Source organism: Battus philenor, unplaced genomic scaffold, assembly GCF_028537555.1.
Source record: "Battus philenor isolate CCGP_79_NKW_IND1 unplaced genomic scaffold, ilBatPhil1.0.hap1 SCAF_7, whole genome shotgun sequence".
Lineage (NCBI taxonomy): Eukaryota > Metazoa > Arthropoda > Insecta > Lepidoptera > Papilionidae > Battus > Battus philenor.
The window spans coordinates 122,439-134,884 of NW_027181737.1; the positions used below are offsets into that span (position 1 = coordinate 122,439).

At 45.3% G+C, this 12,446-nt stretch overlaps 1 protein-coding gene across 1 annotated transcript; it reads right to left on the reverse strand.

The window, feature by feature from the left end:
- Window positions 1-201: 201 nt before the first annotated feature.
- LOC137931119 (uncharacterized) lies at window positions 202-2,074 on the reverse strand. The gene is made up of 2 exons (XM_068774518.1): window positions 1,515-2,074; window positions 202-640 (listed from the first exon to the last, which is right to left on the reverse strand). Exons 1-2 carry the CDS (start codon window positions 1,676-1,678, stop codon window positions 202-204), a joined length of 603 nt encoding a protein of 200 aa, XP_068630619.1. The 5' UTR covers window positions 1,679-2,074.
- Window positions 2,075-12,446: the final 10,372 nt, after the last annotated feature.

Below are 12,446 nucleotides of genomic sequence, written 5' to 3' on the forward strand. Positions count from 1 at the left end.
TTTATACAAACTGGAACTTCCCTGTAACGGTGTCAATTAACTGCCGCAGTTCGAAATGGTTTACACGGGACCACAACCAACGAATGAGCGACGTCTTTGCGTAGCATCATTCACTGCTGAGGTGACTTTTCGGAAATGTTATCGGTAATAAATAATGATAGGAGAGAAATTAAAGGTCTGAGTTGGTTTGTACGTATATTTTTACACTTGTATGGGCAGGCGTATGGGTATTAGTTGTGGGGCGACGGGCAGCAGGATGAAGGCGTCGTAGCCGCCCGATGTTCTCGTGTCCGGACGTGTCGGCTGCGGCTGCCCGCGCCCGAAGATGGAGATGATGCTCGCGATGCCGCTGGATATGCCGCCGTACGCCCAGCCGACGGCATCGGGCACGTTGATCTCTATCGGCAGGAAGGGGATAGCGGAGATGATGTCTCCGATGGACAGTCTCGCGTACCCGGGCAGCAGGACAAGCTTCTGTGGTTTGGTCGGAGACTCCGCGGGAGCCGCCTCTATTATCACAGACTCCAGATCATCATCGACGGTTACTTTGTCGGCATTTGACTTGGTCACTCCGCTTTCGACAGAGGCGGCGGCAACGGGCGAGGCGCGGGGCAGCAACACCAGCAGCGGTGGCATCGATCTGAAAAGAATAACATATCTTGGTGCTTTTTGGTATTTTATATAAATATTCCCCCCGCTGCATTATCAAGTCTACTTACTCCACGGCGTGACCTCATTAGGGAGTTTACAACTTTGCGTTATTTCAATTCTGTGAAATAATTATTATAAGGGCACGAGGTCGCCGAGGAGTCCTCGGGTTTCGTTACTGTAACGAGGTGCGGGCGATTACGGAGCGCATTAGCGGCCGCTGAGACGGTCGCGCCGCCGCTAATGAGTCGACGCGCACTTGTCGCTAAGCAGTTAACAGTCGATGTACAGAGTCGTTATGGTTCGTGGGCAGCCTGCAACGCTGCGCTAACTAACGCGCTGAGTTACTACAAACGGGCGACGACATGTCACAGCGGAGTGTAGAAGTAGTCATATATTTTTTCCTGTAACTAAGCTTAACGCTTTAGACGCCCCGGCCGTTTCATTACATTGTAACCGGACTGGGATGTAGCCGATCTCTTAGATCGAGGGAACATGAGGGTAGGCAGTTATTTAAAACACTTTCGATATGAGCGTACCCCATACGGCCCAAGTCTGGCTCAATGTGTTATATATGTTGAATTATCGGCAAAATAGAAATTCCCCCAACAGAGAGACGGACGACTAAACTCCAGCAACGCTTCTTTTATTAATAATGGGAACTAATTGATCAAAGTCGACCTGCTGGCAAGGCGCACTGTCGTGAGTAACTTGCCGGTTATCCGCGTTCAATCTGGCCGCGAAACGGTGCGGTTCAAGTTTGTTGAAACTTTAACAAAAATATATGCGAAGGGCTATATTTTGAAAAATATAGCCTTCCGCAGCGTGAGAATTAAGAGCTTTTAATAATGTAGAAAACTACTTACAATGGTGCGAACGTAGCGTCTCTCTGTGGAGCCTGCAATCGCTGCAGCTCGAGCAGCTGATGTTGCAGCAGTTGCTGCGACTGCGCGTTTTTCTGGTGCAGCAGCAGGTGCAGCGGGGCACAGTGCGCCGTCGCGAGCAGCAGCATCATCAGAACTTGCCGCATCCTTGTAAGGTCTTGTACTTGGAGTAAACGATTTGCTTTTAGTGGGTAGTGGGTACGAGGTCTCAGAGAGCACTGCGCCTCGCAATACAACTAACTGCGTGTGCCTAGCACAGTATGAGGCCGATGTGACGGCGGCGGGCGGCGCGCGGCGCGGCCGGGCCGGCACTGCCCCGGCGGTGGAGTTGTTATGCGCGCTGCGCCGGGGCTGACCCACTGCGGTCGCGACGGGACCGCCCTACTTTCTTTTCGGGTGCCCGATATTAGAATCCTTATACGTCGCGGTCCGTTTGCAGCGTGTGGTAATGTGGACACGAGGTAGGAGTTCCTGTCTAAACATAATGAATTTATATCCAACTTTTGATTGGCACTTCTTCGTGTTTTTGTGTGGTCACAGGCCACGACGTACTATAGCGTTATAATTGACTTTACAGCCAGAAGTATTGCTTCATGTGATTTCATTTGTCTACTGTATATTGGCTTTGTGTACAGCGGTGTCCCATTAATCAATGTTATATCATAAACATGCGACAGACAGTGGCTATCCCAGAAAGCAAATGAATATAGCAAACATCATATCTTTGACAAAACTGTAATGTTCCTTAATGCTAGTTGTCGATTCGTAAACAGACATTGTCCTCACAAATTTATGTCTGGTTATGTTGATATCATTTTTGACGTCAAGGTAGTCGTTATCAGTTTCTTTTACAAGTTTTAAATTGTCGCGGCCAGTCACCGCTAGAGGAGGCGCCTGACCGCGTTACCGAGCAAAGTTGTACGAACTTGTGCCTGTAGTGTTCACGTAGGAAGGCTTCGTATTGCTGTTTTAAAATATTATTGCGCGTTCATATTTTCATCTGAACGAGTAACGTTACTGTCGTCATTGTATTCGAGCTGATTTTGAGGACGACGAGGACGAATGGTCACTAAACGCACGCGCAGAGTTATCACACGAATGGACAGGCCGTGGCAATTTGCCAAGCGCATCCCGTCGACAACGTTCTTCTTGCATTCAGCAGTTCCGATACAGCTTCACGACGGTAACATTACTCTTTCCTTTTCTCGAATTCCGTTCCTACATGAACGCTAAACCCTTAATGTATATTAGCTATGTGTCATAGTATTAAATGAACCAGTAAGTTTACCTAGCCAGCAGGTTCGCCCAGTGGAGAAAGTAAATCATTGTTTAGATTTCATCAATACATACAATACAAGCTTTTTGTACAGTGCATTACATAACTATGAGCATAATATATTCACAAACGTACCACAAAGTTCTTAGTAAGCCACTTGCATTGCCGCGCGCGCGCTGCTCGCCTGCGGGGTGAGTTACCTGTATTGTTATAAGATGATTCCAAAATCAAATCTTTTTTTACTTAAAATTCTTGTAAAGCTGCTGTTTTTTTCACTGTCTTCGAATTGTGTATTCCTTTTCCTTAGTCTGCATATATTTATTATATTATTAATATTCTGCTTATTATAATGTTTAGTGCATGTGTATTATTACTTATAATATTTTAATTCAATGTTTGTCTGTTCTTTATGTATTATTTTATTAAAATAGACTGATGTTTATTGATATTTTATTACAATTTTAATTGATGGATATCATATTCTATTACTTATTATCTTATTCCTGGCGAAAATTAGTAAAAAAAAATTAACCAAAAACCATAAAAATTGAACTTTTCCAGAGCTTTAAATGTTGTAACTAGGAAGATTATATTTTATATGTATAGATTATCTGTTCCCGCTCGCTTCTCTTAAATTGATGAGCGCCGCCTCAACCCTTAAGCGTTTGCAATAAAATTCTTCGTTGACTTCTACTCAACGAAAGGAATATTCCTTCTAGATTTCAAGTCTCAAAGCCTTATGGTAACCCAGTCAAGGGCAGTAGCAGCCCGCGACAGGGGACTGAGACTTGCGATTGCAGGTCGCGGGGTTGATTCCCTGCATACAATCTTGTGTGATTCACACTTTGCGCATTAATTATATAGGATTGTCATTGTTCACAAACAAGTTTCCGCGAGGATGGACAACAGCGTCTTCTGCGTACAACATTACCGAACTCAAATCGCCAACTCGGCTGCCAAGCGTGACGACAGCGGTACATCCCCCCATAGATACCTTTGTCTGTCTCTTGCAGTAGGCGGTTTGGTCTAAAACGACAACGTCGACGAAGCCTTATGGCTCCAGAGACATCGTGATGAGTCAGTGCACAGGAGGAAATTCATTTTTCATTAACAGCTGTATATTCCTCATACAATATGTATTTTTTTCTTTTTGTATCATTAGACACGTCTCTATTATAATACAAGTTTTATCTGACGGTTGTATTGTTATGGAATTATTTATATTTTATGTTTATATAAATCATAATTATACATAACGGAACGGAGACTTGAACCTACTTTCTAAATAAATAAATAAGAGAATAAAAGGAAGGAGCAGATGTCACGACAAACTTGACCGAGTGCGGTCCGTGAGGCTTACTGCGGGCTCGATTAATGTCATAAATAAGTTGTTTATTGCGACGCAAACAGCAGCACGGACCCCGCGCTCTCGGAAGTTATGGGCCAGGCGTTATTTGAATAAAAAATAAGATCCATTTAAGAGTGATCACTTTATTTATTGATTTATTATTTTGTTACAAAAATGAGTTTTCTATTTTGTAAACTTCAAGAATTTATTAACTATGAGTTTGTATATTGATCATTATTCTTTACGGTAAACGACATTGTTTTACTATATCTTTACTCGCGATTTTTCGTTTCTTTTGTCGTTAATATTTGACTGTACGGTACGAGTATTTTAATTTATCGTGCAGTTTATACTGTTTCTATTTTCTCTTCATAAAAACTTTCGTGTGCCTTTATGATTACAAATTGGTAAAGGTTAAACGATTTTCAAGTTTTCTTAGCAATACATTTGATAATAAAACATTATCATTCAGATTTTCATAATTTGCCGGGTCCTCCCAAGTGATTATATGTTGAAATGACGTAGAACGGCTCCTCCATTACCCAGAACTCTGAGTTGAAGAGCTGGGCCCTGAGACGAGGCGAGATTCGCCGATCTCCAGAGGAACATAAAAGGTAGTTGAAGGTAAGGAAGGCAGTAGTTGTGCTTTTAAGCTGACGAGTGATTGACGATATTGAGTTGTAATGTGTATTTCGTAAAGAACTTAAGGTCAGTGAAACTGTAGCGCGAACAGAGAAATATCTTTACATCCTGCTCCAATATTTCCATAGAGTATCAAACTAACAAACGTTATTAGAAGTAGAATCTATGCGGCTTGCTTATTATTAATCTCAAGAACAAGCGCAGAGCAATTTTACTTGTTTAACGATTGTTTTGTCTGCAACAGATGCAAAGGAACTAGCACGATGGAATGTCTAAACACGATTGCATTTAAGAATGCTTAAAATGTTTAAACTTACAACACGGTGGCCGTGTATCATGATAGCTGTAGCTCTTCTTACTCGCATCGTTTGAGAGAGTGTTATCGTAAGTATTTTATAATAAACAAAACAATCATTACACGCTGTGAGTTCTTTGTAGCGTGTGGTTGGGTGCGGCGGTGGGAGGAGTTGCCGCGCTCAAACGGAGGTCCGTTCAATGTCAGGGAATGGGTACTAAATCAAACTCGAGGAAAGTTTTCACCCATTCCACACCTCCGTACTAGCGCTGCTACCGCATTAACCTGGTTGACCATTTGTGTATTTGACGTGTTGTTACCGCGTCTTTGTTGCGGACAAATAACGGAACAGAATCACGTTCGTCCCCCGTTGTGCGCAACCGCAGTCAGGACACACAGAACGGGAACGGCGATGTGTTTCGTATATCCTCAGCGCAATGTATACAAAGACATCAAAAGGACTGATCGAGATTCGAATGGACTAAATAGATAATGCACCTGCCAGACGATGCCAACAGCGATGCGATGTACCGAATATAAGAAATTGTGACGGGAAAGGTGACCGTAGACAATAAGATCAAGCGGTTTCGTGTTGCTGTGACGCTGCGAAGATGCCGGAGAGGTCAAACCTGCTCCCGAGCCTCAGGAGAGTATCAAATTGAAATTGAAAAAAAAAAAAATTATTCAACATGCGTAGGATTACATCACTTGTTGATGTCAAGTTCAGTGCATCGTTTCTTTTCACTAAATTTGTGGGCTCCTTCGAGAAATTTAGTAGGAGGCGTGACAATTTTACCAGATTGTGTATGTACGAGATTTAATCAAAAATCGGTGAATGAATTTCCATACCAAGAAATACTGTATTTGCGTCCATAATGAGTAAATTCGTTAGTCCGATTTATTGCGATAACCCGCAGCGAATTCGAATAAGTTGCGACTTGTCTATCAGCTTCCGCAGTTAGAAGAGTGAGCTCACATTTGTCATGTATTTGTCGCGCATCGTGGATTTTGTACAACGCGATTAGATTAAATTTGTTTTAAGTTGCAAAAAGTGCCAAAAAACTGATGAAATGTTAAAATTATTGTGTGGTGATCGTGTGGTCACTGTGGACACTGTCTCCAAGTGGTGTGCGCGATTACAAGCGAGAATGAATCGGTCGAAGGTGAGCAAAGGACGAGGCGTCCCCCGACCTCAAAAACCGACGAGTGTGATCAGAGTTCATCCCAAGGCAGCGACTATGAACTCCGAATACACTAAGCCTTACTACAACATTTGAGAATTGATGTACGGAGACGAAGAACCGGAAAATGGGCCATCGATTTTTTCCTCCTTTGTCTCTTCCGATTCCCTAGTTTTTGGCAAAATATGACTGCCTGTCCACACAGCCTTTCCCTCCGGATTTAACAGCAAGCGACTTATTGCTCTTACCAAAAATAAAGACCGTACATAATTCCTGTCGTTGAAAGAGCAAAGACTGAGCAGGTTGTTCAGGCCGACGGGCCGTGGAGTGACCGAACTTCGCCTAAAATATTGATGAACCTCATCTCGATCGTTTGCTAATATCGAATTATTTCCCTTGGCCCTGTGAGCCAGTTTTCTTGAGAAAAAAGTCTCATCAGAAACTAAAAAGGCAAGGTAATCGTAGTTTCTACTGCGGTGCATTTTAAATTGCTAGCTGCACCGCTTTGTGCACATATAACACTTCTCATAGGAGAAGATTGAGAGAAGACCTTTGTTTTGATTCACGAACAGCTCCTACAGACGCTGGTCGCTCGGCACGTCAGCAATCCTGGGAATTGTTGCCAGTTTGAAAAGCGAAACCCGGACGCAGCTTATGGTTAAAGTAATTTAGATCCGATCGTCAAGAAGATATGATTTTAACTCGTTCAATTCGTAGTAATATTTCGTTGGAACAACTGTTCCGTGTTGTTGTGTTGTTGTGTGTGTTGCCGTCTTTTGGCCGCAGATTAGGTGACACGATTGTTTTCTATAAAACTTATAGAAAACAATCGTGTCACCTAATCTGCGGCCAAAAGACGGCCTAAAAGATCAGCTGAGTTATTCCGCGTTAGCAGTGTGGTTCCGTGTGAAATTTTGCTACGCTTTACTTCTGTGTAACACAACCGCTTTAATCACGCCCGCGGCCACCAGCGCGCTATTGCGGGCTATCAACTGGTTCGTGAGATGTCGGCGCATTGTTGGACGGCTTACAGCAACAGGTCAAGCTGCAAGTTTAATTGATTGCTGCGCTGCGACCACACCTGTCAACACCTGGCAACACTTACCGCAGACTGTGGTTACAGTTTTGGTGTCGTGCGCTAGACATGGAATGCTGAATACTTGCACACACTTTTCAGTTTGACAGTATTTTAAATTTTATATACATGCTCAACCGCTAGTACATGAAATTTACATTTTCAGTTTGGTCGCGAGAACCTTAAAAAGACTGAGCGAAACAAAAATGTCGCGGATGTGTAATAAAAGGCTTTCACATTTTTGCCGCATAATTGACCGTGAAATCGATTTAAATTAATTTTACTATATTATTTTTATGTGCATAATTCAAGATCGAAACTTTCAAATAAGAACTTTCACCTTGTATTGCTAGAAAATATTGACGGATAAAGACGTGCTACACGAACAAAAGTATAAAATATAAATTAATTTATTAAATACAACAGTATGGCAAGAGCAAACGAATAAATAAAGCAGCTGGCTGGCGGGCGACGGGCGGGCGGGCGTCAGGCGGGCGCGGGGGGCTGGCCGTCGTCCATCAGCACATCCACCTCGACGTCGAAGGTGCCGGGCTTGGTGGCGGAGGGCCGCACCACGAGGCCGGGCACGCGCGACTCCTGCGCGCTGTCCGGCTCTTCGGCGGAGTCGGGCGGGCGCCGCACGGACATGAGGCCCTGCACGCGCTGCACCAGGTATTCGATGACGGGTCCGAAGCGCGACAGGCCGTCAGTGGCGAGTATGCTGCGCTCGGGCGCACCGTCCTGTGGCCGCAGCACGAACATGTTGAAGCTGAGCGTGCGGCGCACGGGCAGCGCGGCGCCCAGCGCCAGCAGCAGCGCGAGTGCCAATGCGCTCGGGGCGGGGCTCGGCGACGGCATGGCGGGCGGCGTACAGGCGGCGTACAGGCGGCGTGCGGCCGGCGCGGCGTGTGCGCGTGCACTGCGTGCGCTGCGTTTTGGTCGCGCGCCTAGCCCCGTGTAACGGTGCTTCGGCAAAAAGATCGTAATTGCGCTGCGCCGCCGGCGCCTGCAGCGCCTTTCGCCGCGCGCGGAAGCGTTAATCCACGTGAGTCACCGGCCCTGCGCTACCGCTCCCTCCCCCCCGCGCCCCCTTGTCCCTGCGCCCTCCGCACGGCCGCATGCCGCGCTTGTGCTCCGCGGGACGCTCCAGGAGATGAACCCGCCCTTTAATCCCATTTACAGCTACGGCAGGTGCAGGTGACCGACAAGACGCGCGGTGCTGTTCCCAGGCGCATCGTCGTTGTGATTGCTATTAGTGGTGTCCTTTCGGTTTCCGTCTTCATGGGCTCGGTCATGACTCGGCGAGATTAGCGGCTGCGTCGTCGTATTTATGTTGCGGATATCTTTGATAAAGAACATGATGAAGTGCAAGACGGTACATTTGGTAAGCAACTCTATATCTGTGCGCACTAGAAACCTTCTAAACAGGGCTTAAGTTAAGGTGTAAGGTTGGTGGCGGTTACTGCGAGCGGCTCCTTTACCTGTGACGTCATCGTTTCGTCCGACGTCGACTTTCGCCTGCCCCGCGGGTCGCGTGTCGGAAATGGGTCACGGGGTCGCACTCAGCGGCCGTACGTTCTCGATTAAAAGCTCTCGCGGGTCGCTGCGGGGCCGCGGCGGACAATTACCGGCGATGGAATGGCAATTGAGTTTGATTGCCGTTGCCAATGGTTCAGAACGAATTGCGAACTCTTCGTCCTCGTTTCGTGCGCGAGCGGGCCGCTCGGTCGCGGGGCTGCGCATTGTTTAAGCAAATTTGTGTTGGAAAAGCGTTAGCGTCTAAAGGTTGAATATTAATTTTAGATTGTGGTTTAGCGGGATATCTGTTTTCGATAGTTGTTCATTTAATTTCAAGTATTGTTCTACTTGTTTACTTCACTTGCTGTGACGTTTCTCCGGACGAGAACGAGCTTCTCCATTTGTGCTGATATTGATCTCAGTATTCTTCATGACAAGCTAACAACATGTAATGACTTTTGGGATTGTCTTGCGATTTAAAGTACCGTGCAGTGATTGTCCGCAAATGGAGCGCGCGACAGATCTCCTCGCGGCGCAAGATCTGATGAGCAATACGAGCGCGCTCCAGTTTGTGCGCGGAGAGCAGCAAGTAGGCTAATGAGATATGGCCACGATGTCTCGGGGCGATGAAAGCGATTGCAGTGCATCGCATTGTTGTGTCCGACCGCCTGACGGATGCCTAATTGATTGTAATAACATACTCCAGATAAAAGTTGAGGGCCACAACGGAGTTCCTTAAAATCATTATTTTTATACAAATATATTTTAGATAGAATATATTAGACTTTATCTACTTACTTAAAATACTAACATGTCTGTTGAAAATATTTCAGAGTAGCCATAGGCAAATTAATTTTCAAAAATCATCAATTAAGTTATTAAATAATCTATTATTTCACTCCTCTGTTATCATTTCACATTGATGCAATGATAAAAAATGGTATGAAGTGTTCGAAGGATTGTGCAGCGTGTGTAGATTATTGGAGCGGGTGCAAAAACGTCTCAGTGTTGCTATGTAACAAAATAACAATTTCCGTACGAATGTATTTTTGTGGCGAATGTTTTTGGGCAATTACTTCATTCGCAGACGTCGCTCAGTCACTGTTAGCTGGGCTGCGGTTGTCGTGTTCGTCCGGTTGGGTTCGAGTTCAATGCGGATGGAATATTTATAGAAACTTTTTACTAGACTTGTATCAAAAGGCTTTATGGCAGGGCCTGGATACCCAAGCGGGAAATATAAGCGCGGACCAGTACGGGGCGCAGGCATCCGCGGAGTCCGCCGGTGCGCGTCGCCACTCGCGATGCCGCTCAATTACTCCGCCCGGACATAATTTGTCCAATTTGCAGATTGTGTCATAGCGGTTTCCATAGCGTTATCACTTTGCGGACGTGTTGAACAAGAGAGACGTTAGCGCAGAGGCGTCAAGGCCGACATTCGCTTGGCAGCAGCTGCAGCGGCTGCAGCGACATGTTTGTTTGCAGATGTCCATATGTTTTATCGCGCCCAGTGATCGTACAGGAAGGGAGCCCGTTAGCGGGCGGACGGTAACGGTAGACGCGATAGATCATTAGCGCGCGGGCGGCGGGTGCGGCGCACAGCCTGCGCGTGCGATTAGCGCGGCGCTGGATTTATTGCTCCATGCCAACGCAGGCGCTGCGGGCGCGACCGGTTCCAGGTGCGCACCGGCCGCGTGCAACTGTCGCTTAGTTAGCCTCCGTACACCAGCCCACTCGTGGCTGGCACGAATGCAAACGATCAATCAATTAACTCTCTGCAAATTTAGTTCGACCTTGAGAGATTAGTTGTCACAGCTGTGCACAGATGGCGCAATTTGTGTACTCATATATTCCTTGTTAGGCGTTTAGGTCTTTGTCGTTGCAATGTACATGGCTAGAGCGGTCAGGAGAGGAACGTTTCTAGGCTTACGCGCGCCACGGGTAAATCAAAATTTGGTGCCCTTTCATACAAGAACATTCAAATTTGCTGCAAATTAAATAAAATATTAAACAAGGCTAAAAATCTAAATTAGTCAAAAAAGAATTGTGTAAAAAAATAGTATTTTTTATCTTTATTTTGGCCCCCCCAGCAGTCGCGCAGTTTGGCTGCCTCTTTATCCGTCGCTAACGCACACGCAGCCTCTGCAGGTATAAACAGCCTTTTTATTTTGGATTTTCGTTTCGCTGTTCGTCAAGGGTATGTTTGCATATTCAACACACAATTTATTATTTAAATAAAGGACGCAAAGCATTGCCGCTTTATATTTTATTGAGGAGAGTAGGTCCCGAAAACATGATAATTGTCATTTTTCTCGGCGCGGGTAAAGGTTCTATAAGTTTTTGATTACCTAATATACGAATATAAATCGATACGAATGAGCGTTTCATTTCTCCAGCACGGTGCGACAACTCGTTTGTTCGGAATTTTTCATATTTACGTTTACCTTGAGATTTCTAACCCATGGCTTGCGTATGGCCAGTCTATTTTTATAGTAGAATTCTCCATGGATCTGCTAGTAGTAGTAGTAGTAGATAGTTAACAAATTCTTGGAACCATTATGTTACTTCTTTGGTTACCGTATCTTTGCTGATTTTATGATGAATTTGATAGCTGAAGCCTCACTCGAGTTTTATTTGTCTGATGCTATGTTATATACAACTTGCGTTTATGTCCTCACTTGGCAAGTCGAAATGGTAAAGTTGACAAGAGATGGTTCGTCGACGCGCGGTGTCTGCAATGTTTCCGTTGCAGCTTGCAGGCCGCCGGTGCGGTTGAACAGTGCGCTGAGAATGTGGGCGGGAGCTCGCAGAGGCGGTGAAAGGTTGACGTTGAGTATCTTTGTGGTTTTATTGTGCGTATGTTTAGTGTAGTTTAGTTTAGTGAAGGTATAAGGCGATGAAAATTTAACATAAAACTTACAGCAGCTAATACAAATAGCTTCATAAGTAGCTGATGGTATTTTTTTGTACACAGTTTAGATTTAATTGCCTAAGTTGGTATCTCTACTACGATTCAATAATTTCCTTTCTTCAATGTCACGATTGAACCTTTCACCATCAATAACATCGTGTTAGCCACTAGAGGTCCACAGGCTGCCCACATCCAGCGACTTGCCGACACCTTCACTATGCCGCTGGTCTGCCCGGATACTTTACTGCTCATTTATTCACATAAGAGAAGAACGATTAATATTAACGTAATTAAACTTGTTTTATGTACCCGCGGATTGGTATCGTTGATCGACAGAATTACAGCGGCCACCGTTCCGGACCTTACGCTTTTAGATTTTATTTCTTAAAATTCACTAAAGGTATTCTTATAAACCGAATTACTTATATGGTTTAACATGATTCTATGGGTTTATTGTCAAAGTTCTAAAATCGTGAAATAAAGCGTGTGTGAGTCTTTATATGGGATGAGTAGGGTCGGTGCTGGGTGTGACTCAACGCCAAGGCGTCGGGTACAATAAGCAAGGCGGCGGTGTTCTCGCAGCTCATTCTTTTATTTACATCTCATCGTTGGCTAATCAGGTACAATCCGAACCGCGACCGGACCCCGCGCTCCGCGGACACGACGTCGGC